The sequence below is a fragment of the Patiria miniata genome, unplaced genomic scaffold, assembly GCF_015706575.1.
Source record: "Patiria miniata isolate m_02_andy unplaced genomic scaffold, ASM1570657v1 HiC_scaffold_3, whole genome shotgun sequence".
Taxonomy (NCBI): domain Eukaryota; kingdom Metazoa; phylum Echinodermata; class Asteroidea; order Valvatida; family Asterinidae; genus Patiria; species Patiria miniata.
In genome coordinates this window covers 31,061,399-31,085,036 of record NW_024037069.1, presented here as the reverse complement: position 1 = coordinate 31,085,036, position 23,638 = coordinate 31,061,399, and the positions used below count along the sequence as shown (strand labels likewise).

The window sequence follows — 23,638 nt, the reverse complement described above, 5'->3', positions numbered from 1 at the left end:
AGGAGGTCACACTTCGTTTACTGAGCCAGTGGGGGCCCACGGTCCATTGAGCACCATAGGAGAGCACACAAAAGTGTGACGTCATCAGTGCAGAGGCTTATTCAGTCAAAGAAGACACATTATACACGTACATTCAATATTGCTATTTTCTCAACCCCCCTCATTTATGGGGAGAATTTGACTTGCTGTAATATATACTTACTCTACAATAAAACAATCACAAGTGTTTAAAGCTATAGTCCATCATTTGTAATGTGTGCATTTTGTTCGTTTGAAGCAACAAAAGAGTTCAAAATCTAATAAAGGATACTAAGCAACTAACCTGATAAAGTTTCAGCTAAGCTTCAGCTGTACATTCCGAGAAAAACAGAATTCTAAGATCTCAATTTCAAATCAAAAGTTACTGAATCATGTTTTGAATTGCAGCTATACGCGACGTCGCGCACTGATCCGACGAATTATAACAACCGCGCGCGCGTGTGCGTCGTTCCAATACTTGCGCGCCCTGCTCTGTATAACAAAACGAACTACTAATTTAAATTTTCCTACGGTGCTTCTTAAGAATCACCGTTGGAAATGCCTTCTTTCGTTGATTACTTCAAAATGACAGCTTCCCAGAAAGAATAATTTCACAGGGAGTTTAGTTCCCTTACTATCTTTCAACTAAGTTTGTTTTTCAACAATAATTACGCCAGTTACTTTTCGGATGGCTGCAAATGATGGACTATAGCTTTAATTACAGATTCACTACAAACGCTCTTGGCAGCACCTAATTTTCCCATTTCTTAAATTCTAAGTAAACTAAGTCAGTAAACCAATGCTTACGAAGGCTGATGTAATATGTGGATGTTACATTATTCCTTTTCTAACAAAATGTAATCAGGAAAAGTGAAAGTTTATTTACATGTGCATTTAAAAATTACTTGCAATTTAATTCTGTTTGATGCCTTTATATTGTTATTATTTCCGTAGATCCAACCCTCCAGTATTCACACCCAATTCCTGTCCATCATCAACATCTGGTGTGGCTGATTGTAGCCACATTGTTCCATCTTGAAGTCAATATTCATGATAAATGCAAGATAAAATCAACATAGTATTTATTCCTCTTTTAATTGTTATAGATACCGAGCCTCCGGTATTTACGGCCAATTCATGTCCATCTGATAGAACTAAAGTGGCTGATCCAAGCAGCATGGTTACCATGGTAACATGGACTGATCCTACAGCCACTGATTCTACCAATGTTGATCCTATTGTGGAATGCACACCGGCCTCAGGAACAGACTTCGTGATTGGTCAGACACCTGTCACATGTACAGCAACAGATGCTGCTGGAAATAAGGCCACACCTGACTGTACATTTACTGTGACTGTTACAGGTACAATGTAATGTAATATAATAAGTAGTTTGTTAATAGTGCTTTAAAGTTGGTATATACATGTTTTTTGGGTATGGCAACCCCTGAACAATACATTTTCAAATTGAATTGATCATTTTCTAGCATTACATTTAAGCTTTCCAATGAGATATTGCAAGAAAAAATCACGCCGACGATAAGTAACCGATTACTTAATTTCACCTTTTGAATTAAAATGCTTCTAATTCAGTTTTGAAGGACATGAGTGAGATTATATCCCAAGAACTCCTGACTTATGCTTCAGGACTGCAACATGTCAACCCTTTTTTTGGTAATCTTCACATTGTTGTCTTTAATCTAAAATAACAACTTTCAAAATCAATCCTTAAAAAAATTACCATTTATACTTTACATCAGCCCCGACTTCATGGGCTCGTGTGCGTTCCTTCGTTCCTTTATTAACCCCTGGCCGTGGATGATTACGTAAACGACTCTGACTGGCTATTCAGAGCATACTGCGCACGTATTTCAAAGAATTCGCACCTGCGCGTTATCTCCTGCCCATCACGTCACTTACGAACATTTTTTCAAAACTGAGCGATGCCTGTACGATTTGGATTATGGATGCCCTCGGGTTTTTTTTGGCCAAAAAAACCTCTATCTTGTGTTGTAAAGGGACGACAGAGGTACGTACATTTAATATAAATCCTTGCTAAATAATGCGACATCGAAATTTCATGTTTGAAGGGATTGATTCTTCAAAAAACACAATGTTGAACATTTTAAAGATGGTGGCGCACGTTAAACGACTCGACTGCAGCCCTTATTATAATGTGCCATATTCTGACACAATTAAATGAGACAAAGCCAGGGGTTATGATGGCGCAAGGCATGATGGGAAACAACATTGCGCAGCAAGATCGTACCCACAGGGAATGAGGTTGACTTTACATTTGTTGTAATCCTCCTTTTGGTCTAATATAATGGTCTAAAACCTGGACTGCATACAGTGATATGACATTGGTTTTAATATTGTTTTGAATTATTTTGTCAGATTTTAATGAGTGCACTGCAACGAACTCTGACCGCCATACTTGCGATGAAAGTATATCAGTCTGCATGAATACAGATGGAGACTACAACTGCAACTGTAATGCTGGCTACAGTCATAACAACGGAGATGACAAGACATGCGAAGGTAGAATGATGCAATTTGCACAATAGTCAGGGTTCTCTTCCTTTTTTTGACCATCCATCTCGTTCTGATTAAAATCTGTCTCATTTTTGCCACAGAACAACAACCACTGCTTTATTTTTGCTGCATTTTAGAGACCAAAAAAAGCATAGATCCAATGAACACCTTAGCTGCACCTAAATAGCATGCTGTTTGAATGCACACTGCAGTAGCTTCATTTTTAACTACAACCCCATCAACTTGAACCTTTTCCTGTTCTTCCATATCACATCTTCCCACACATATTGTTCAGATGTATATTTTTTGCTTTAAAATTTGAGCAAGTTGCACTGTCATGTAACATTTGATCCCTCTTCTTCTGTGGCTATTAGACATTGATGAATGCCAGCCATCACCTTGCACCAACGCTCAATGCACCAACACCGCAGGAAGCTTTACGTGCACTTGCAATGCTGGCTATAGTCAATCTAGCGGAGATGCAACAATGTGTATAGGTACTTACAGGGAGGACGGTTGGACAATTCTTTGTCCATTCAAAAACACAAATAGCTAAGCTTTTGTAACGTCTTTCTCTTAACCCCCTTCATTATTTGAGAGAATTACAGGTTTTCGAGTGCTCTAATCAAAGGTTGATGTTCCTACTTCCAAGTAGGACTTGCAACATGAAGTCTATTTCTTGCTTTGCTCTGTTTTACAGAAATAGTAATATATGTAGTAAACTTCGCAGTCTTTGAAAAAATTATTGCTTTTTGTTGATATTTAATTCAGTACTTCAGTTTCCAATTTCTTTAATTTGACCTAAAGCTATATTTCCATTTTCAGATCTTCTGATATGTGTTGCACATTGTTACTTCCATTTTCTCCTCTGATCAATTGCTCGGGGTAAAGTTTAATTGAATTTCTGTTCAACTTTTCAGATGATCCTCCAGTCTTTGATACCCAGTGCCCAGCAGACATCAATCGATTTGCCGACCCAAGAAGTACCACAACAACTGTAACCTGGACCGATCCCATGGCATCTGATGTTGTTGACGGTGGATCAGTAAATGTTGTATGTAATCCACCATCTGGACGAGATTTACAAATTGGCACCCATAGAGTCACATGTACAGCTACGGATTCTGCTGGAAATACACGAGACTGTTCATTTGATGTGATCATCACGGGTAAGACGTTAATCTTAGATTTTTAGATAACATTTGTGTGTGTGCAGTAGATGCAGTAGCGTAACCAGGAGAGTGCAGAGTGGCAGAATGCAACGAGCTAGAGATTCTAACAGGAAAATCAGGACGCTCAGAGAAGCAAAATCGGAATGATTAAAATAGATTAACGGAATGAAACTTTAAGTTTGCAACAAGCAAACAAAACCCTGGCTACGTGCCTGAGTAGATAATGCTTTGTGACTACTTTTGAGAGTCCTAGTGGGAGGGACACGCTGCATGTATGCAGATTGGTTTGTGCACTTAAGTTGCAAAGAATATCAGCATGTGTGCATCATGTACCAATGGTAATATTATACAAATATTGAATGCTTCGAGTGGTGTAGTAAAACTAGCCTCCCGAAGTGATCCATGGACATCGCCGAGGGAAAATAGAATGCTCCATGGATCACCGAGGGAGGCTAGTTTTACTTCACCACGAGATAAAGCATTCAATATTTGTTTTATAACACTTCCCCCACAGATTCTGCTTGGTTTTAATATTTTAAATTATTTAAATCTGAACACAGTTGAAATAAACTTCAATTTCAATACAAAATTGGTGGAGAATGTATTTCTCTCTTCCAAACTACCCCTTTACGAAATGTTTGAACCCAACTCTGCGGCGCGCTCTCTTTGGAACAAAATTGGTGGAGAATGTATTTCTCTCTTTGGAACAAAGTGCGCAACGCGCACACCAGCATGCATTTGCACACAAATACCGTGCCGGGGATATAGTACTTTGGTTGCTAATGGTATAGTACTTTGGTTGCTACGGGTATAGTACTTTTGGCTGTGCACAAAAAGATAGCAAAAATAGAAAGTATCATGTGACTCGCTCTCGCCCAATCAAGACACAGAATCTGTGGGCGAGGTGTTATAAGTTCAAACGTCCTTCAAAGTGGTCTTCTCAACTCTCTCTTCATATCTGTTGGGGGGGGGGGGGGGAGTCGGTACAAAGACTAATATAACTCCCTAAAGATATGTTGGTTGGCAAATCACTCTTATTATGTAGCCTAATATTGGAACAGAAAATAGCTTAGCACATTGTTAATAATTCAGTGATATATGTAACTTATTTGGCAAATGTTTTCCTGTTCTTTTTTGTTTCCCGTCATGTTTTTATTGATCCATTTCAGATTTTAATGAGTGCACTGCCTCAATGGAAGCTGGTCGTCATGATTGTGTCAATGCTGTGTGTATTAATGAAGATGGAGGGTTTTCATGTACATGCAACGATGGCTACAGTAAACCCAACATGAATGATCATACTTGCACAGGTATTGGTCAATCAGTTAGTTTTTTAGGTTTTACTTTCACTCCGTTTAAAAATAAGTAAAACACATCTTATTCATTAAGCGCGACTTGTTAGTTTGTATCTTAATGGTTGTGTTGACCTCATGTCTCTGCAGTGCGCATATATATAATTATTCAGGGGTGTGTCAATCTGTGACAACACTTTAATTGTATGCCCATTCTGAAATGCGCAAACCAACCCTGTCCCACACACGCTGGCTTTCATGAGCTAGTTACTTGACATCATCCACTATTCCATCTTGCATGTCTATATTCCTTTTTAATTAAAAGATATAATTGATATACTGTTTATTCCTCTTTTTATTATAGATACTGAGCCTCCAGTATTTACACCCGGTTCTTGTCCTCAAGCAATATCTCGTGTGGCTGATCCCAGAAGCATGGTTACCATGGTAACATGGACCGATCCTACAGCCACTGATTCTACCAATGTTGCTCCTACTGTGGAATGCACACCGGCCTCAGGAACAGACTTCGTGATTGGTCAGACACCTGTCACATGTACAGCAACAGATGCTGCTGGAAATAAGGCCACACCTGACTGTACATTTACTGTGACTGTTACGGGTATGTTTATAATTATCCTGGAGGTTTGAAGTTTTGGGAGAGGAGTGCAATGAATGTATTTGAAAGATGTTCTTGATGTTAAGGAAAGACTTTGCATGTTGTAAGAACATGTAAATGTCAATATGCAATTCTTAAATTTGTTGAGATTAATGTCAGGTTTGAGTACAACACGCTTTAATTATTATCTTCTCTATGTGATATAGAATGTTGGTTAAATTGTTTTTCTTGCAGATTTCAATGAGTGCACTGCCTCAGTGGGTTCACCTGGTCGTCATGATTGTGTCAATGCTGAGTGTAATAATGAAGATGGAGGGTTCTCATGTACATGCAACAATGGCTACAATAAACCCAACATGGATGATCATATTTGCACAGGTATGAAAACACGTACATGTTGTCTGTTACATTCCTAAATAGAAGACAATCTTATTATGAATCCAGTGTCCAATATCTTAATGTCGCAGAGATGGAGAATTGTAAACAAATCATTAACAACAGAATCCATCACATGAAATGAAATTGTGACCCGATGTCTCCCCTCAGAAAAAAAAGTGTTGTCTTTCAGTCGTAATTAAGGACATTGACCCTATATCTGGCGAGAAAACCTTCCAAACATTGCTTTTGCAAATGTTGTTTTTTTCTCATAGCACATTGTTTTTTCTTATACCTTAATAATGTGGAGAAACTACCTTTTCAAGCTCACGGAAAATGGTGTGTGCTTTTACCTCACAGTTTGTGTTGTATTTCACCGAGCTTAGTGTGTAAGTCCATTGATTTACTAACTTGTCGTTGGATGATCTGAGAATGATAAATAAAGTAAATGAAATTGCTTTTTAATGAAACATCCTTTTTTATTCACAGACACTACTCCTCCCGTCTTTGATCCCAACACCTGTAGGTCACCAGATGCTCAAGTTGCCGATCCTGAAAGTATGACATCAACTACAGTTACTTGGACCACTCCTACAGCCACTGATACTACAGGAATAGCTCCTACTGTGACCTGTACACCATCAACCAATCACGCCTTTAGGATTGGTGATACGGATGTCACATGTACAGCAAGAGATGCTGCTGGCAATATGGCTCTGATTAACTGTGTATTTACAGTCACCGTTATAGGTAGGAATACCAATTGAACAATGTGCTTTAGTACTGGTGTAGCTGTCATATGCCCAAAATGTAACTTTTTCTCGTTTTTTGTATAAGTTCTAGGAATTACAATCGCCGTTCTGTCTCCTGCTGAAAATGAAATAACGTTTTGTGACCTTCACATGCTATGACGGCGTACAAAGTACTTTGCTATGGCTAAATAACACACAAGTCTACGGGTCTATGGGGAGTAGTTCAGCAGCTACACTTCCCCTAGACCTATGTGTGTTATTTCAAACCGTTGCCAAGTAATTCAGACACGGCCTAAACTATGGTATTAGTGATCAATTGTTGTTTTATTAATTGAACTTGTGTGTTAGTCTATTAGTTACATTTTAATTTAATAGTTTTACATCACACTTTTCCTGTTTTGGGTCATTTTTAAAATGATTGGACCAAAACAAATAATGTAAATCTCATTGTTGCATTTATCTTGTTTATTTTCCCTTCCATTGATAGATTTCGATGAATGTACTGCAGTGACGAATGGACATAATTGTGATACCTTTGCAAACTGTACAAACACAGATGGAGGTTTTCTGTGCACGTGTACAGCTGGCTACACTGGTAGTGGAGTGACGTGCACAGGTATGGGTGATCTAAAAGGAAATCATTGATAATACAGTAAACTCCGGCCAAGTCGACATCATACAACTTGCCAAATTGCTCAAGTCGGCCATCTGACTAAAGTCTTGATTGTCTGTAAAGTGTTTCAATTGAATTTTGTATTGCTAAGTTGGCTGTTTTAAGTCCCCATTTCGCTCAAGTTGTAGTGTTACTCTCGGACCCCTTTCCGTAAAAAGTATAACAAAATCCTTTGAGTAAGTCGGCATTCAAAAAATCACGCATTGGCATCGACTTCCTGTACTGCGGTTGGCAAGAAGTGTCGAGTGAAAAGTGGTTTGGCACGGCCATGATCGCTGCATTGGCATGGCTGCACAGCCGGCCAAAAGGGTTTCCTACTGCATGCATCGTGAGCATATCTGCATCGTGAGCATATCAGTACCAGAACCCCCTCTAGTCTTTACGCATGCGCTCTGTCCATTTTGGGGGTCGTCTTACTGAATATCGAATGATGCAGTCAATACTGCAATGATGCAGTGCTTGCGTGGTATACCACTGTGCACGTACATGTATTACTAGTTTGTGCACGTGGTCTCCACTATAAATACCCCAAACGTGATGATAAAATTCGAGGATTAATTTGCTGGATTGAACTCAAGCACTAAGGAGATAAACCAGGGTAAATCGAAGCCAATTAGTGCAATGAATCATGTGTGCAAAAAGGCCATTCATGTAAGTCGGCAAAATGACGACTTACAGCAGTATCGACATTCGCGTAAGTCCTCACAAATTCTCGGGTCCCGAGAGTGCCGACTTCGCCGGAGTTTACTGTATAGTCAAATATACAAAGCATGAATTAAGGTTACTTAGAATAAAATGATAATGACTTTAAAAAAGGAATCAACATGGCATTTTGTAAAGTACTGTATGCACTGCATGTAGGTGCTAACTTTTGCATCAGTTCTGGCACGTTCCATCATCGGAAAAGTAATCATTTGAAAAACACTTTCTTAAAGTGCCTTGAAAGTCTAATCCATTAGTCCGTGTGCTGTAGTGAAGCAAACTACTCCTTAAACCGCCCAAGCACTATGGTTTTCTGGATTCATCAAGGAAAATACAGTGAACTACCGTAAAATGTTGCGCAAACCCGAATCCGACGCGATCTGAAACCAACTTCGGGTTGCTTTGGGTTGGTTTGTCCATCATTTCAGTCGGGTCGGGTCGGTTTCGGTTTTGCATTTGTGATTTTGGGGTCAGGTCGGTTATTCCATCTTGTGAAAAAAAAAAAAAAAAACAAGTTGGAGTTTCATGCGATGCTATTTAATTGCAGAGTTACTGTACCAACCAACGACTATTACGTCAACCAAACATGCTAATGTGCATGTGGTTTGCAGTCTAACACAAACAGTCTAAAACGTGTAGGCCCACAAGTACAGTGGGTAACGTTATGAATCTTCACCGAACCTATGTACGGTATGATTTTTTACTTAGAGACGACTATTTTCACGCAACGCTGTTAAGTTCAGGCATAAAAAGTGGACACACAATTGCCCAAGCCCAATATTCGGGGGGTTTTCGGGTCAGTTCGGCTTCGGGTTAGTTTGGGTCTGTTTTTGCTTGATTTTTGTCAGGTCGGGTCGGGTCGGGTTGGATTTGGGGAGTTCAGATTGGTTTCAGTTCAGATTCGGTTTATATCAATAATGTTTCGGGTTGGTTTGGCCTGGTCAACGTGACCTATTTCTGTTTTGCTTGAAACTGCAGTTTGAGAAACATCCATGAGTGACACTGTTCTGATACTAAAACAAGACCAGGGAAAGCTTGGTAAAGCTGATCCCATAGCAAACCATATCCCATTCAAGTGATGCAGAATGGCTATTCACTGGCAGTCTGTTCATGCATCTGGTCTGCACAGTGGACCGGATTTAGCCTGTTGCAAGGTATTCCTATACTACCTGGTTCTAGCTCTCTTCACAAGCTAACAACCAGAAGAAGTCACACGTTGTGTATAAAAAGGACTGCAAGCTGGCCCCTCATGGGACCAGCAAAAATAGTACAAAAAGTGTCAAGACTTTTTTGGTCAATGTTTGATCAATGTTTGATGTTTTTAAAGTTAAATTTGGGAGGAATGGGGTGTATTTACTGGAAAAGTGAATCTTAAAGTAAACAATTTAACAATTTGCTATTGTTTGTATTTTATTCTAGAATGTGCTGATGGTTTCTTTGGAGTTGAGTGTTTGTCACCCTGCACATGCGTACAAGGCGCAGATTGTAATAATGTGAATGGTACCTGCACCTGTACTCCTGGGTTTACAAATGCTGTATGCGACAAAAGTAAGAAAGATACACATTCAATACAATTCACTTTCTTTTCTCCAGTTAATACTTTTTCTTTTGATAGAATTTTTTTAAAAAGGTAATAAAACTGGTTGATAATTATTTCAGTGAATAATTTCATAACCGGGAATGTGTCAAGTTGCTAATGCTGCCACATGGAAGTTGATTATTATGGGACAAAGTGTACCGATTTGGTGCCAGCTTTGCATTGATAATTTGTTGTATAGACTTTTAGGTACTGACCTGTTGGTATTTTGTCATTACGGATGAAGTATTTTTTCATATACATGTCTAATCAATCATTCCATCCATGAACCTCCGTGCAGATTACCTGGACGTAGAATTATCCGTGACTGAGGAACCAGTCTTAGACACAGCTGCTGTTGATAACGCTACACTGCGGTGTCAAGTCAATCTACTTTCAGGAGATCTGGTTCCTATAAACCCTGTGACAATAACCAATCCTAACGGGACATCAGAGACTGCCAGTATGATAATGGAGGGTTTGTATGAGATCATCGTACATGACATCAGCCCAGACAACAGTGGGAAATATACATGTACAGCGACAACGGTGATAAACGGAGTTGGATTGTCAGATTCAGATGAATTTGAATTAGATGTCCTTGGTAAGTGAGCACTGTAAATCGATATTAGTGTGTGTCCCTAATATAACTACATTTCCTGGTCTTCGATTGCCAGACAAATTGGGATGAGTTGTTATGATTCTACCATAAATGGATTAAATATTAGGTTTTGCCCCTCATAAATAGAACCTTGCTTATCTACCACCTACCAGTGCATGTAAGCAGCCGTTCTACTAAATCTTGATAACTGCTTGATGCATTTAACGGACAAGCTCTCCTGGTCTTTAAGGGCTCCTTGGGGAGAAAAAAAACATGTCAAGCATCCATAGATGAAACAGGCACTTGTGTGAAAAGATACGCAACTAAACAAAAGCGGACATTTTCTTTTAATTGAAAAACATATTTTAAAAATCTGGAGAAAAAAAATTAGAAATTAAAGTTAACATAATGCCCAAACATTGTGTCCTATATGAACTCTGTGTCCTAATGACATTGTCTGTGAATTAAATACAAGTCTCATTTTATTGCTCTCTTGTAGCACCTGGGCGCATCATATCTGAAATGTTCTTGTAGTTGGAAAACAACTTTTTGAAATGAAAGTAAAGATATACCCAAACACTGTGATCTAATAACAGCCTTTTTTTTCTTGTAGCACCTGGGCGCATCATATCACTAAATGAGAGCACCGAGGGGAAATTGGGAGAAACTGCAACTGTCGACTGCGTAGTATATGCTCGACCAAGACCTGTGATCACCTGGTACAATAAGAACAATGCAGTCATAGAGACTACTGATCCTAAGTATTCCATTTCATCGGTTGATGGCCAAGAACGTCTGACTAGTTCACTGAGTGTGCTGAATCTTGCCCGATCCGATAATGGAACTTATTTCTGCGAGACTTCGAATAATCTTACCCTAGATAGAGATCGAAGGGAGGCTGCCATCATTGTTATCGGTAAGTGAGATGAGTAGATGCATTCAAATATCTCAAAGGAGGGATTGTTTTGCTTGTTTAAGAGTAGTATGTTTCAAGTCTCACGAGAATGAGGAGATAAAGTACTCTGGGAATGTTTAAAACATTGTACATCATGATTGTAAAAGTGTTTGGAACGGATTTACTTTGGTTAAAGAGGTGGAACTAGATAATTTGTTTTATGTGCCATTAAAAAATACTGCGTTACTTGTTTGAGTTTAAATGAGTGGAGGACAGAACCATCATTTGGGACAGCCTTTTTCAAAACAATTTGATTGAAAATCCGTTTTGTTTTTAATAGTTTGAATGATTACATGTACAGAAGTGCATTGCCTTTATAGTTAATTAATGCACCTTCAACACTATCATTTGTGACAAATTCAGTTCAGTTGTGACAATCAACAATGATCTCTCTATCTTCCTTGCAGAGGTTCCTGAGGTAGACAATGTTGATGCCATGGCCATTAGTGCCACTGAAGTCGAGGTCATTTGGAGAGTCAGTTATGATGGTAATGCTCTGCCATTCATGTGTAAGGTGGATTACCAAAAACCTGGACGTCCTGATTGGACACTTGGAGCATTTGCTGAGGAGCCACCACTATCACGACGTATCACAAACCTTGTTGCATACATGGAGTACCCAGTCAGGGTAATCTGTCAGAACAGAGCTGGTGTAGGCTTGGAAGTAATGCGACCAAACCCAATTAGAACTCTACAGGCAGGTAAGAATCAGGTCTGTCTGATAACAAGTGAAAAAATAGGCACTGTTTTTAAACTTTGAAAGGCAAGGTGCAGACCTTTCTTTTTACATAATTTGACAGTAGTTGTGACTTTGTGAGAAATAGCCTAGGTACTGTTGAGAAACTTTGTAAGGAGCGGATGGGCCTTAGTCACGAGTTGGCCATTTTTGTCGCGTTCCCTGAACGTATTTCAGTAAGTGTTAACTGTTCAATGGGACAGCACCAGACTATTTATGCAGGCACAATGCAGCCTTCATTTACTGGATTTTTTTTTTCAATCTGGCTTTAAACATTAGGAAATTTTTAATTACAAATTTAAAATGATTCCTTGACGCAGACTGGAATTAGTTAGGAATTAAGTTGCTTTCATTTCTCTTTGAAAGTCCCAAAAAGATTTTTCCTCTCTTTCAATTCAATATGGCTGACTCGTGAATAAGGCCCATAAGACTGAAAATCCATGTGTCCATTTTTCGATATGGGTATTGCATTGTGCATTTATCAGTTAAGTATCCGTGTCTGTACACATGTTTACAAAAGAAACATTGACAAGATGTAATCTCTAAATGATATACATGGGGTATGAATATTCAATCAACGTGTTATCAATGGAGAATTTGGACGTTTATTAGACGTCTAAAAATAAATTATTGCTTATAGAAATTTGTATTCTGTTCTTAAGATTTGTTCTATTATCATTCTGTAATTTTGAAAATATACCGCATTAGCGGTGATTAAAGAGGCTGTGAGCATTTACATTTCATAGTTCTAAAACTTACTGATGTCTTAATAAAAATGGCAATTATATGGTTGCTTTTTATTTTTTAGTAAACCTTTCTTCAAATTTATTTTGTATTTAGCACCTGATGCCCCAGAGAAGGTCCGAGTGACAGCGATTACTTCGAGCTCTCTCACTGTGAAGTGGGATGCACCTGTAATCGAGAGAGGAACCATTGCTCACTACGTTGTAACAGTTGACTCTGCATTTGATGAGCCAAAGTCACACCAAAGTGAGTAACTTTATTTGTACTTTTGTGTTGACGGAGATTCGAGCAGGGTTTTTTATTACGGTTTTTATAATTTCAAATACAAGAGACAGTTGAGGCCAGTTCATAATTCATGCGAATACAAATGCAAAATGAATTTGGCATCTTAAAACATGTGGTGCAAATGAGTTAAGTGTGTTCAGATTTTGCACATTTGCAGCGCAAAAAGTTACTGTGTTACAAGTTTGCATTCACTTTCACGCAGAGTTTGAACCAGCCTTTGCATGAAAAGACTTGCCATACAATTCTTTTCTAATAATTTTGTTTTGCAGGAAGCCTGTTCAAAGTTTGTTTTGATAATTATCTTATAAAAAATGAACGCCGGTCAGCACACTTCCTTGCAATATCAAAAACATCAATTTTGGACCAAAAACATCAACTTTCTCATAATATTTCTTTTGTCAAAGTATCGGCTCACTACAACGAGATTTAAGACAAAACACCCAGTTGGAAGAATTTCACCATTTTCACACAAAATCTTAAACTTCGCCACAGTCGGCATTATAAAGGAAAAGTCATTTTTGGACCAAAAAAAATTAAATATCCCCAAATCCCTCAAATGTTCACACAAGGTGCCAGGAAGCCAGGAATGAATCCAGACAAAGTTTCACACTGTGTGTGCATACACAATATGCACTACTAATTTTATTTTGAATGCGCACAAAGGCAACATCTTGGCGTGAGCATCAGGTATCGGCGAAGCGTCAGAATCTCTCTTCCGATGGGCTTCCTAGTCTGGTTCCCAGACCAAACGATCTATCTCTGATGTATCTAAGATTTGTCAGAAATAATGGAGTTTCCAAAACCTTTGCTTCCGCTTCGTCTTCGGCCTTACCTCCAACTTCTGAATCACTGAGAGGCAAACTAAACAAAGATTTCCAACTTTCGACTTCATATAAATCGATTGAATGTTCCTGAAGCATAACAGGCACCAAAATGTAGCTGGAGTTCCAGAAGTTGAGTCCTCAAATCTCCTTAAGACGAAGCCAAAGCCAGTTGTTTTTAAAACGCTTTATATGTCGGATCTTTTGGTCGGGGAACCAAACTGTGGTCTCCCCCAACACTCCCTTTCTTACCGGTGATGAGCTACATGTGATCTGTTCCTATTTTTTAATAAGTACTTTTCCTTTTATGTTCATGGATATTCTGTTCATCTAACAGCCCCTGGATCAGGAAACCCTGCACCCTTATCTCTGGTCGTGAGTGAATTGAGTCCGTACCGTAACTACACTATTTATGTGACGGCATTCAATGTGGAAGGAGGCAATCCTCTGATGGGAGATGATTCTGACAGTATTGTACGCAAGACTGCACAGAGTGGTAAGAAGCGTAAATTTGTCAATACCTTAAATTTTATTTAATAAACCACAAGGGCAACCGACTAGGTGTTTGTAATAATTTTAAATATCCACCACACTGCTGCTCCGGTGCTCTACCAACTGGGCTATCCAACCCTATGTTGGGGGTTCCCCATTTTGTAAAAGTCTTTGTTCAAGGGGCGCTAACCTGATAAGTCTATTAACTTACAAAATTTGATAGTTGTAGAGCCCTCTTACTCTATTGTTCTTATTCATATTTGAATTCAAGCTCCCTCAGCACCTATCAACGTTCTTCTAGACAATGAAGGAGACGCCTGCATGGTCACATGGGATCCACCCGAGCAAGAAAATGGCATCATTATAGCTTATAAGGTAGGGAGGGAATCAAACATCAAGCATCATACTGTACGATTGCTATGGTTCCATGCACCAGTAACCCCTCAGCGACAAATAAGGGAAAGTTGGGGGAGAGCAGTTGGAAAGATATTCAAACAAATTGCTAACGGCGTTTGCCCGCTCATGCGAAGACGCCAGTAGATCACCAGTGATCTAATTTTACACATGTGTAGCGGACAATAAGGTCACTAGTGCCCATCTAATGTATATGTTACCCTCTTACAGTCATTCACAGATCCAAGGGATGCATAGACTATTTAATGACAGTCAATAGTATAAAAACTATAATCTGGCTTGAGGATGGATCATCAATATTACCTCCCTGAGGTATTGGAAGTTGAGGGAACTAGTTTTTCAACTTCCAATATCCAGGGAATCTAATATCGACGATCCACCCAAAACAAACCATGGTTTGTTCGTTTTACTTTACCTCATAGTTATTCACCAAATCTTTGTCAAGTTGCGCATCAGTTACCTCAGCAAAACGTTGCTGTGCATGTGCCGTCGTCTTTTCATGTAGCTAGGTGCACTACCCCCTTGGAATATTTCCACGATTCCTTCATAAAGCATAAGCGTAGTAGACTCTCACACTTTTAGCCCATGCAATAGTTAACTGCACATGCGTATTTATCCTATGCGTGAATCCTTGCATGCACACTAGGTGAATACCAGTGAGAATGAAGCTCTTGCTCATGAATATGTATGGGGTATTGTAATGTTTTATGACACACCACAATCCAACAAACCCCCATTCGTGGTGTATGGTGAGACTTGATAAACTTGGTAAGAAGAGGGTGTCAATAGAATCAGCCTTAAAATGCTAAAATTACTCTTTCCCTGGCACAGATTTTTCTTCAAGCGTACATGTACCCAGAGCCTGGATCTGATGGAAGTTTGGATCTTATTTTTGATGAAAGCAAGTCGGACTCTCTGTCGTGGAGTAATGTTGATGAGAGGTTGTATGTTGTCAATAAGACTGAATTGGAACCGTACGCCAGATTCAAGTTTCAAGTTCTCGCAGAGACGGAGCCAGGGGAAGGCCCCAAAAGCGAGGAGACCAACGTCACTTGTGATTCCCCTCCAGTAGGTCAGTACAAGAATGCTTATTTAAATGTAATCCACCAGTTGTTTCATTGCTGTTATCTTCTCTCAAATTCGTAAAATTTGTGCTGGAAGATTTTAGAGAAACTGTTACGTGCATTCCTGATAAACATTATATTGACAGCATGACGTGACTGTAGTTAGGCAATGGAATGATATGCTTGTTGACGATGATTGGGAGAGATTCAACTATTAGACTTGAATGCAACTTATTTCAAACAAAGCTGTGGAAGTAAAGCTGCTTAAGCACTTAGTCTGATTGAATAAATGCAGTGTCCAACAGAGATTATGCAATAGCCCATACTATAGATGAATGAGGCAATAGATGAATATGGCAGTTTTAGTGATTATATAAGTCTTGGTTTATAAGGAACTAGGCTTATTTAACAAATAATAAAAAATGAAGTCAAGGCTGCCTCTACAAATTACCAAATATGTGCGGCATTCTGGCAAAGTGGGACGGAACTGGGCACAGGCCGCACTGGAGAAAAATGCAAAAAAATAGATTGAGCATTTTTTTTTTTCAATTTTATATATTGATAACATATTTGAAAGAAATACCATAAAAATTGTAAGGGGAAAAATGTTTTTCATGAAAAACAGTAGGCATCCTTCATTTTCATGACTACAAACTCAAAACTTTAAAGGCCTTTTTTTCACTATTTCACTTTTTTTTGACAAGTTGATAAATGCAAACTTAAAACAGCCATAAGTTGTCAACGAAATGTCTGACTGAAGTGCTACAAACAGTTTGTATGGAGAAATTTATTCTTTTTCCTAATACCCGCAAACCATCATTTCCACCTCTGCCCAGTTCTAGTGTACCGTGTTGGACAGTGTTTGGTCAAAAGTAAATCACAAATTCATTTGCAAGTGCAGTTACAAGTAACGGGATGAACTGTAACAGAGGAATGCCTGTGCCACAGTTCATTTAACTCTACGTGGGAGTGGATGACTCGCGATGGACTGTTTCACAACTAGTTTAGATATCCCTGTAGACGTGCTACATGTGAATGAGAGTGCACAGTAACCCTTGAATGCATGATTTCAAAGAACTTGACATCAGACTAATCTGACAGTAAGGCGGACGTTTCCTTTATGATTTCATAGCCCCGACTGAGGAAATTGTAACCCCAACAAAGGTAGACTACATTGATGACGACACACCGGTTGTCACCCATGAGAGTTTTTGGATGTCTGTGAGTCCAGCTAGCACCAGATATGGACCAATCAGGTAAAATGTAATCAAAGTTTTGAAGCAGATTTGTTTTTGGCAGTTTGTCTAGAAAGTTTGGAAGAATTATTTTTTGCCAAATCCATCTTTACTGGTTTCATCTTCTACGCTTCTATTGACTGACGTGTGCTGTGGTGTTTGTGTTTTTTTTAGTTTTTTATGTTTTCTCACAGTGCCCCTTGAAACATTTTTTAAGAATTATAAAATTTCTCATAACACCTTTAACCCTAACCTTCCTCAATCCTCCAAAGTCCTCCAGGCAGTTTTGGAGGTTTTGTGAGGCTAAATGCAACATACAATTTTGGAGGATTGTGAAAGACTAAGGACACATGGACATTCAGTTTTTGTTGATTTGGGAGGATTAAGTGGAAAAATGTGGAGGAGTTTGTAGTATTGAGGATGATTCATAGCAAAACAGGCCAAGGAGGTGAGGGTTCAAGTCTTTGGGCACATGTCCACGGAAAGGATGTAAGTATTGATGTATGCAATTCCAATGCGCAGATCCCTTTTTTACCTTGTGTTCAAAGATCCTTTGATGACAGTTTAATGAAGTGTTAGCTTTCATCATTTTTAAGGAATTGCTTTGGAATGTTTTACCCTACGTTTGTAGTTGTTACGACATTGTGGTTGTGGAGCTTCCTGAAGGGGAAGGCATTGAAGGCAAGGTCCCAGACGTGAATTATCCCATCGAAAACTTTGTCAGCTTTGTCGATGCACAGAAGGAAGCTGGAAAGCCTTACATCGCCCAGTCACGAAACGGGTAAGTCATACAATTAAAAAAAATCTTGTTTCAAATGCTTGATGAAAACTTTGGCCTCGTGGTTAAGGGCATTGAATTTGTGGTCTGTGGGTAAAACTGCAGGTAGTGGGTATGAGTCCAGCCCGGTGTCATGGTGCGTGTGTCCTTGGGCAAGGCACTTTGTCACTCATTGCTTCTCTCCACCCAGGAGTAAAATGGGTACCTGTGAGGGCAGAGATGGTTAGTGTGATTGAATTAGCTTCCTTGCACCTAACAGGCTGCATCGAGCTATACTCCTATACTCCTCAGGGAGCTGAGATGGTATTTGGAATGTTTAATTGGCCCAATGATCAGGGGTAATAATAATGTAAACCGCTTCGATCTCAGTTAAAAGCGCTATATGAGAACCCGTTATTATTATATTATTAATATAAAACTTAAAGAAATTTAAAGCTTTTGTGATGTTGTTACTATACGCTGAGAAACACTGCATAACAGTGTCAAATGCTGATGGCAGTGCTTTACATATGAACGGCTTGTTTCCAGTGCTGCCAAGGAGATGCACATGTGCTGTTGCCCACGTTGTACAGTGGAGGGGGCCCTATGAATCAGTCCGTTCTATTTGCCGGTTCCCTGGAACTAAATACATTTATTTCACCACAACACTAAATGAAAAGAATGTGATACCTAGCCATGCCTTTGTCATTGGCAATTTCAATCACAGCAACAGCCTCACAGATCAAACTAACGTCAAGATTGGCAACACCGGGTCCTCATCCTGTACTCCAGAATCCAGACGAAGAAAGAGAGCGACTACATCTCCACACAAAGGGGATGACGGAGCTCTGAAGTCAAGTACCTCCTACACAGCATTTCTACTTGCATGTGTCAGGCTGGACGATGGAACGGTAAGACATGGGTTTACATTGTTGCCAAGGAAAACTTTGTGACGAACTAGTTACAGTAATAATGACATCACAATGTGACCAGTCAGATTAGATATTCTTTATCGTGGGACAGTTCAAATTTGGAAGATCCCCACAGGCAAGCGGCTTTTTCATTGATCGGCTTATTTACTTTTTTTCTTTGCCATTTGAACTTTAAAAAAACACTTAAGAAACTCTTCAAAAGCTTTGAATACCCCTTTTTGTGACTTTCCGTGGAGTGCCTGTTTCCAACACATGAAGTTAGAATCTCAAATTGTTTTTTTTGCTAAAACTTTAAAGACAACAGACTTGGTAAGAATGTTCCTATATATTTTTTTCCCTATCAGGAACTTTGCTCTTCCAGTCCACTGATGCAACCAGTCATTACCTGTAAGTTGCTTGAATTTCTATGTTCTTAATTTTTAAATACCATCAGATTCCTTTAAAAATTCATCTATCATAACGTGAAAGGCTGGAAATTCCATGACATTCCATGAAAGCCCGAAAATTCCACCATGCCTCAAGTTGATGGTGATTTGTGATGATGATTTGTGACCATTGGTGAGAGCTCCGTTTTTAAGCCATAAGGTGGCTCGCCCGCTGCGTCTCCCAACAAGAACGGCAAAAGTGGATACTATGGACTCTGGGCACAGAGCACACACAGTTCGAGCATGAGTGTACGTGTTCTACATAACCCCAGAGGACCGGCACACAAAGGGAGAATAACAGATCCTTTTAGTCCTCGGGAGTTGGGTCTTTTGTTCAAAACGGTCCTCTGTAGTAAGTTTATGTGCTTAGTCTGTTGGACAGTGTTATATTACAGGGACAAAGGGAAACACAAAGCAATGTCCTCGAGAGTATAGTAAAACAAGAGTGTGTGCTTGGCATTTGTTCAAGGGCTCTACCTTAACCCTAACCTTGCCGGACGCAACACAGTGCATCAGGTGGAAAAGTCTGGTGCACTTTGATGCATTCAGCTACCAACACCAGTGCATAAACAGCCGCTTCTGAGACAATGAGAGCTAGTCCCATAGAACAATGCCAGAGTTGTATCCTGCTGCATTCGGTGACCACAGACTCTGAGGCAGTGTGGCCTTGAGATTTTGACCTGATAGATCTTGCTGCACTGGGCAGGCTTGTCACTTAGACAAATGTTGCATGTTGCTGCGTTTGGCAGGGTTCTAGCAAACATACCCTGGAGGGTTAGGATCAAAGGCCGGTGCTTTCTGGGTGCAGAAGCAAACTCAAAGGCAAAGTTGAACACATTTCAACTCTGGCAATTTCCCAGGGAATGTTTTGTGAAGTCAAATTCGCTTTACTTTTGTATACGCATGAAGTGTGAACCGGCCTTTACTCTCTCATGTGCCCAGAGTCCATAGTATCCACTTTTGCTGTTCTTGTTGAACCATTGCATGAACATTGTTTATGACTGATGATATTCAACTAACAGCTCTTTTTGCTTGCACATGCAATGTGTCAAGGTATATTCTTACCCTTAAATAAAAGACACTTAGCGGGTTTTTAAAATTATTATTTTATTGTCCTTGACCTCTCCAAAAGTAGTTTGTTGCATTGAAAACTTTGCGCCAGTGTTGTATTTGAGTCCACCACATGTCTATCCCGTGTTCCTCACAAGTCCATCACAAGTCCATCACAAGTGCATCACAAGTCCATCACAAATCCATCACAAGTCCATCACAAATCCATCACAAATCCATCACAAGTCCATCACAAGTCCATCACAAGTCCATCACAAGTCCATCACAAGTGCATCACAAGTCCATCACAAATCCAACATCAAATCCATCACAAGTCCATCACAAGTCCATCACAAGTCTATCACAAGTCCATCACAAGTCCATTACCAGTCAATCACCAGTCCATCACAAGTCCATCACAAGTCCATCACAAGTCCATCACAAGTCCATCACAAGTCCATCACAAGTCCATCACAAGTCCATCACAAGTCCTCCAGTCTCAACTCAATACACAAGCTATTGAAATGAATGTGACAAAGGCATTCCTTCGTTATCGTTCATCCTCTGTTTCCTTTGACACGACTTGATTACTATTCAGATTATTCAGAACATTTATTTCCATACCTTCAAAAATTTAAATGATACAATTAAGAAAAACACTTATGAATTGACTTATGACATATAGTTCTGAAGGACTCCAATAGCACACTGAAGTGTGTCTACCAGTTTGCCATGAGGCACTGTGCATGAGCTTTAGAGGGTTGTTAAGAAACAGGGCGCGGTAGATATTACCCGCACCCCCGTTGGTCTAGTGACAGACTCAACTACAACACAGCTTCATCCACAAATACCCCAAAAGCTGAAAATGAGAAAGCACACAGACATGGATCTGTGTACAAACAGTAGATGATAGCTTTTGGGAGCTCCTGCGAGAGGGGCACACCACATTTGCGCTTTTATTTGCACACGCACGGTGCATGCAAATTATGCACAACTGATTTTATTCTGAATGTCCACAAACCATCTTTGCGTGAGCATCAGGCACCGCCAGTAATGCACTTCAATGTCCCTCCCAAAGAAGTCATGCTGTCGTCGTTAGTTTGCACGCAGCGCCCTCGTTTGTTAGCACACGGAGTCCACACTGTTTGTCCCGAGGGGAATGATTTAAGTTTATCAGCTTTTAAAACACATTTGGCATTGCATCCTTGCCTCTCCCACTAATAATACCTTTTTTTTTTTTTTTTACTTCTCTCCTTAATTTGCATGGTGTGTTTACCGCTACCTTGCTCTGAATAGTGGCTGGAGGTATGTCATCATATTTTAAATATCTCTCAATGTTGATTGTTTTCATTAAAAAGAAAATTTTAAAAAGTATTGAGATTAATTTTATTTTTTGTCTATACATTGATTGCCAACTTCAGCTAAAGGCTAAGATGTTTCTGACGATGATATGTGAGTTAGATAGTAGGGCTGTGCGGAATATACCGAATACCTGAATGTGCGATCATTCACTGAATATCCACTTTCCAAACGGTCTCGATAAGATGACAAAAATGTCTTCGATGTTACTGCATTTGTATAAATTGTGTGGTTCTGTTTGTCAAAATGCCAATCGGTATTTTTGTGGACAGCCACCTTACATTTTGTAGATGCATGATTTGAGAGCTTCTGTGAGCAATATTAGTCTAAATTATATCTTTAAAATCTGTTGAATATCAGCTAGTCAGCTACAAATGGAAAAAAATATATCTATACAAATTTGATGTTCTTATTATTTTAATTAGATCAATGTCAGTGTTCGAAGTTTTGTTCAGATTCAAGTTTGAGTAATCCAATACAAAGTTAATTGAAAATGCACAGCAGTAGTAGAGAGAAAGAATCCAGATTTCAAGAAGAACCTGTCTTTGACTTAATGCAAAGTTTTGGAGTCTGAAAAATCTAGGATGGTTCTTAGTAAACGTAGACATTGATTTTGGTTAAAGCTTAGATAAATTGTTGGATAAATTGTTCATTCACAATACATATTGTCCATTGAAAACAGTGAACACAGCTGCAATCGCCATTGGTATCGTCCTGGCTATACTTATAGCTGTCGTCATAGCTCTAGGAGTGGTTATCTACATGTAAGTAAGGGAATAAATGTGTGCTCCGGAGGTTTTTATCACTCTGTTTAATACCACTTAGAGTCTGGGTGCTGATAATTACCCGAGCCGGAGGCGAGGGTAATTATCAGCACCCAGACTCTAAGTGGTATTAAACAGAGTGATAAATACCGACGGAGTACATATTTATTCCCATTCATAAATACCTTTTCGGTAAAAAAAAATCATATAATTCGTTCAAAACATCCCGATTTTGTTCAACAAATTCACTTCATGGTTTTGAATCATCCCTCCTGCAAAATAATGGAGTGTTCAGCTGGCGAGTAAGATGAAAACAACCCTTTTATGGAGATTGACGCGCGCGTATCATGTTCTATGCGATGTCGCGCAGAACGCACCTGGCGCGTTGCGTTTTGAATTTAGAACTATAAAATTCTAACTCCATGGTAGTGTTGCGCATGCCTACGTGAGGATTGTGAACGTTCAACCAATGAAACGATAAGAGGCACTGGATTTTTAGGAGTCCACATTTTATTGTGACACTGGAAAAGTGTTTAAGACCAGCTAGCCATGTCTTTATCATCCGTTTAATACCGGCCACGTGACGGGCTCTCGACCAATAGGAATGGCTAAACTGTCTGAGGTATTTATGAATAACACTTTAAAGATGTTATGCCTTGGGTTTTTTTTGAGAAACATTGTTATATCCAGATATTCTTACCTTGAACAAATGGCAGAGGTTCTTTTGACTTGAAATCACGATGTCTTTTTGTGCCACAGACTTTTTCTGTGTTATTTTCTGAAACATGACAATACTGCTGTAATGCACTTGAGTGATGCAATAATCACATAGGCTTAGTTGCTTAGCAAGACTGTGTAAGTAAAAACTCTTAAGAGTATTGTATTTTCAGGGTGTTTCGATGACTTGCACCTAAACGCTTTCAAAAAAAAATTCAAGCAGTTATCTTCGAAAAGCATCAAATCATCGGTTGCACCACGTACCGACGTATCGCATTTTTTTGTGTTTCGAGAAAAAAACGATTTAAAGTTGGTCATTATTTTGTAGGCTCATTCCATATACTCCCTGTGTAAGAATTCAAGCTGTTTCGTTTTTGCTAGTAAATTATAGATTAAACTTTATTGTATGCAATCCGTGTGCATCTGAGTTGCTTAGTTTTTGAGAAATTCAGTTCCAAAGTTATTCGTCACTTCGTGAAACAGATTTCTATCATGTATATCGTATGTCATACAACGCGCGTAATAGTGGCCGTGTGCCAGATACGGAGATACGTCGGTTCGTGAAATGCTAAA

At 39.3% G+C, this 23,638-nt stretch overlaps 2 protein-coding genes across 2 annotated transcripts in view; both read left to right on the top strand.

Annotated features, from left to right (window-relative positions):
- Positions 1 to 1,128: 1,128 nt before the first annotated feature.
- Positions 1,129 to 13,465, top strand: LOC119736658 (fibrillin-1-like). Its single transcript, XM_038210673.1, has 15 exons — positions 1,129 to 1,382; positions 2,416 to 2,559; positions 2,928 to 3,050; positions 3,474 to 3,722; positions 4,895 to 5,035; positions 5,382 to 5,639; positions 5,871 to 6,014; positions 6,501 to 6,761; positions 7,251 to 7,379; positions 9,558 to 9,686; positions 10,016 to 10,318; positions 10,929 to 11,231; positions 11,678 to 11,971; positions 12,847 to 12,996; positions 13,440 to 13,465. Exons 1-15 carry the CDS (start codon positions 1,196 to 1,198, stop codon positions 13,463 to 13,465), a joined length of 2,841 nt encoding a protein of 946 aa, XP_038066601.1. The 5' UTR covers positions 1,129 to 1,195.
- A 734-nt stretch (positions 13,466 to 14,199) lies between these two features.
- LOC119737422 (receptor-type tyrosine-protein phosphatase epsilon-like) overlaps positions 14,200 to 23,638 on the top strand; it is a 28,390-nt gene continuing 18,951 nt past the window's right edge. Inside the window, exons 1-9 of the mRNA XM_038211762.1 lie at positions 14,200 to 14,352; positions 14,620 to 14,723; positions 15,594 to 15,834; positions 16,959 to 17,082; positions 17,693 to 17,842; positions 18,546 to 18,729; positions 19,095 to 19,137; positions 21,522 to 21,530; positions 22,267 to 22,348. Coding sequence (XP_038067690.1) covers positions 14,307 to 14,352; positions 14,620 to 14,723; positions 15,594 to 15,834; positions 16,959 to 17,082; positions 17,693 to 17,842; positions 18,546 to 18,729; positions 19,095 to 19,137; positions 21,522 to 21,530; positions 22,267 to 22,348 — 983 coding nt within the window. The 5' untranslated portion in view covers positions 14,200 to 14,306. The remainder of the gene's footprint in view (positions 14,353 to 14,619; positions 14,724 to 15,593; positions 15,835 to 16,958; positions 17,083 to 17,692; positions 17,843 to 18,545; positions 18,730 to 19,094; positions 19,138 to 21,521; positions 21,531 to 22,266; positions 22,349 to 23,638) is intronic.

What these genes read in the sequence shown, in the direction of transcription:
- LOC119736658 (XM_038210673.1), top strand. Translation starts at nt 1,196, where the DNA reads ATGGTTACCATGGTAACATGGACTGATCCTACAGCCACTGATTCTACC. An exon ending in ATTTACTGTGACTGTTACGG is followed by an intron (nt 5,640 to 5,870) that starts GTATGTTTATAA and finishes TTTTTCTTGCAG; the next exon opens with ATTTCAATGAGTGCACTGCC. An exon ending in AATTAGAACTCTACAGGCAG is followed by an intron (nt 11,972 to 12,846) that starts GTAAGAATCAGG and finishes TTTTGTATTTAG; the next exon opens with CACCTGATGCCCCAGAGAAG.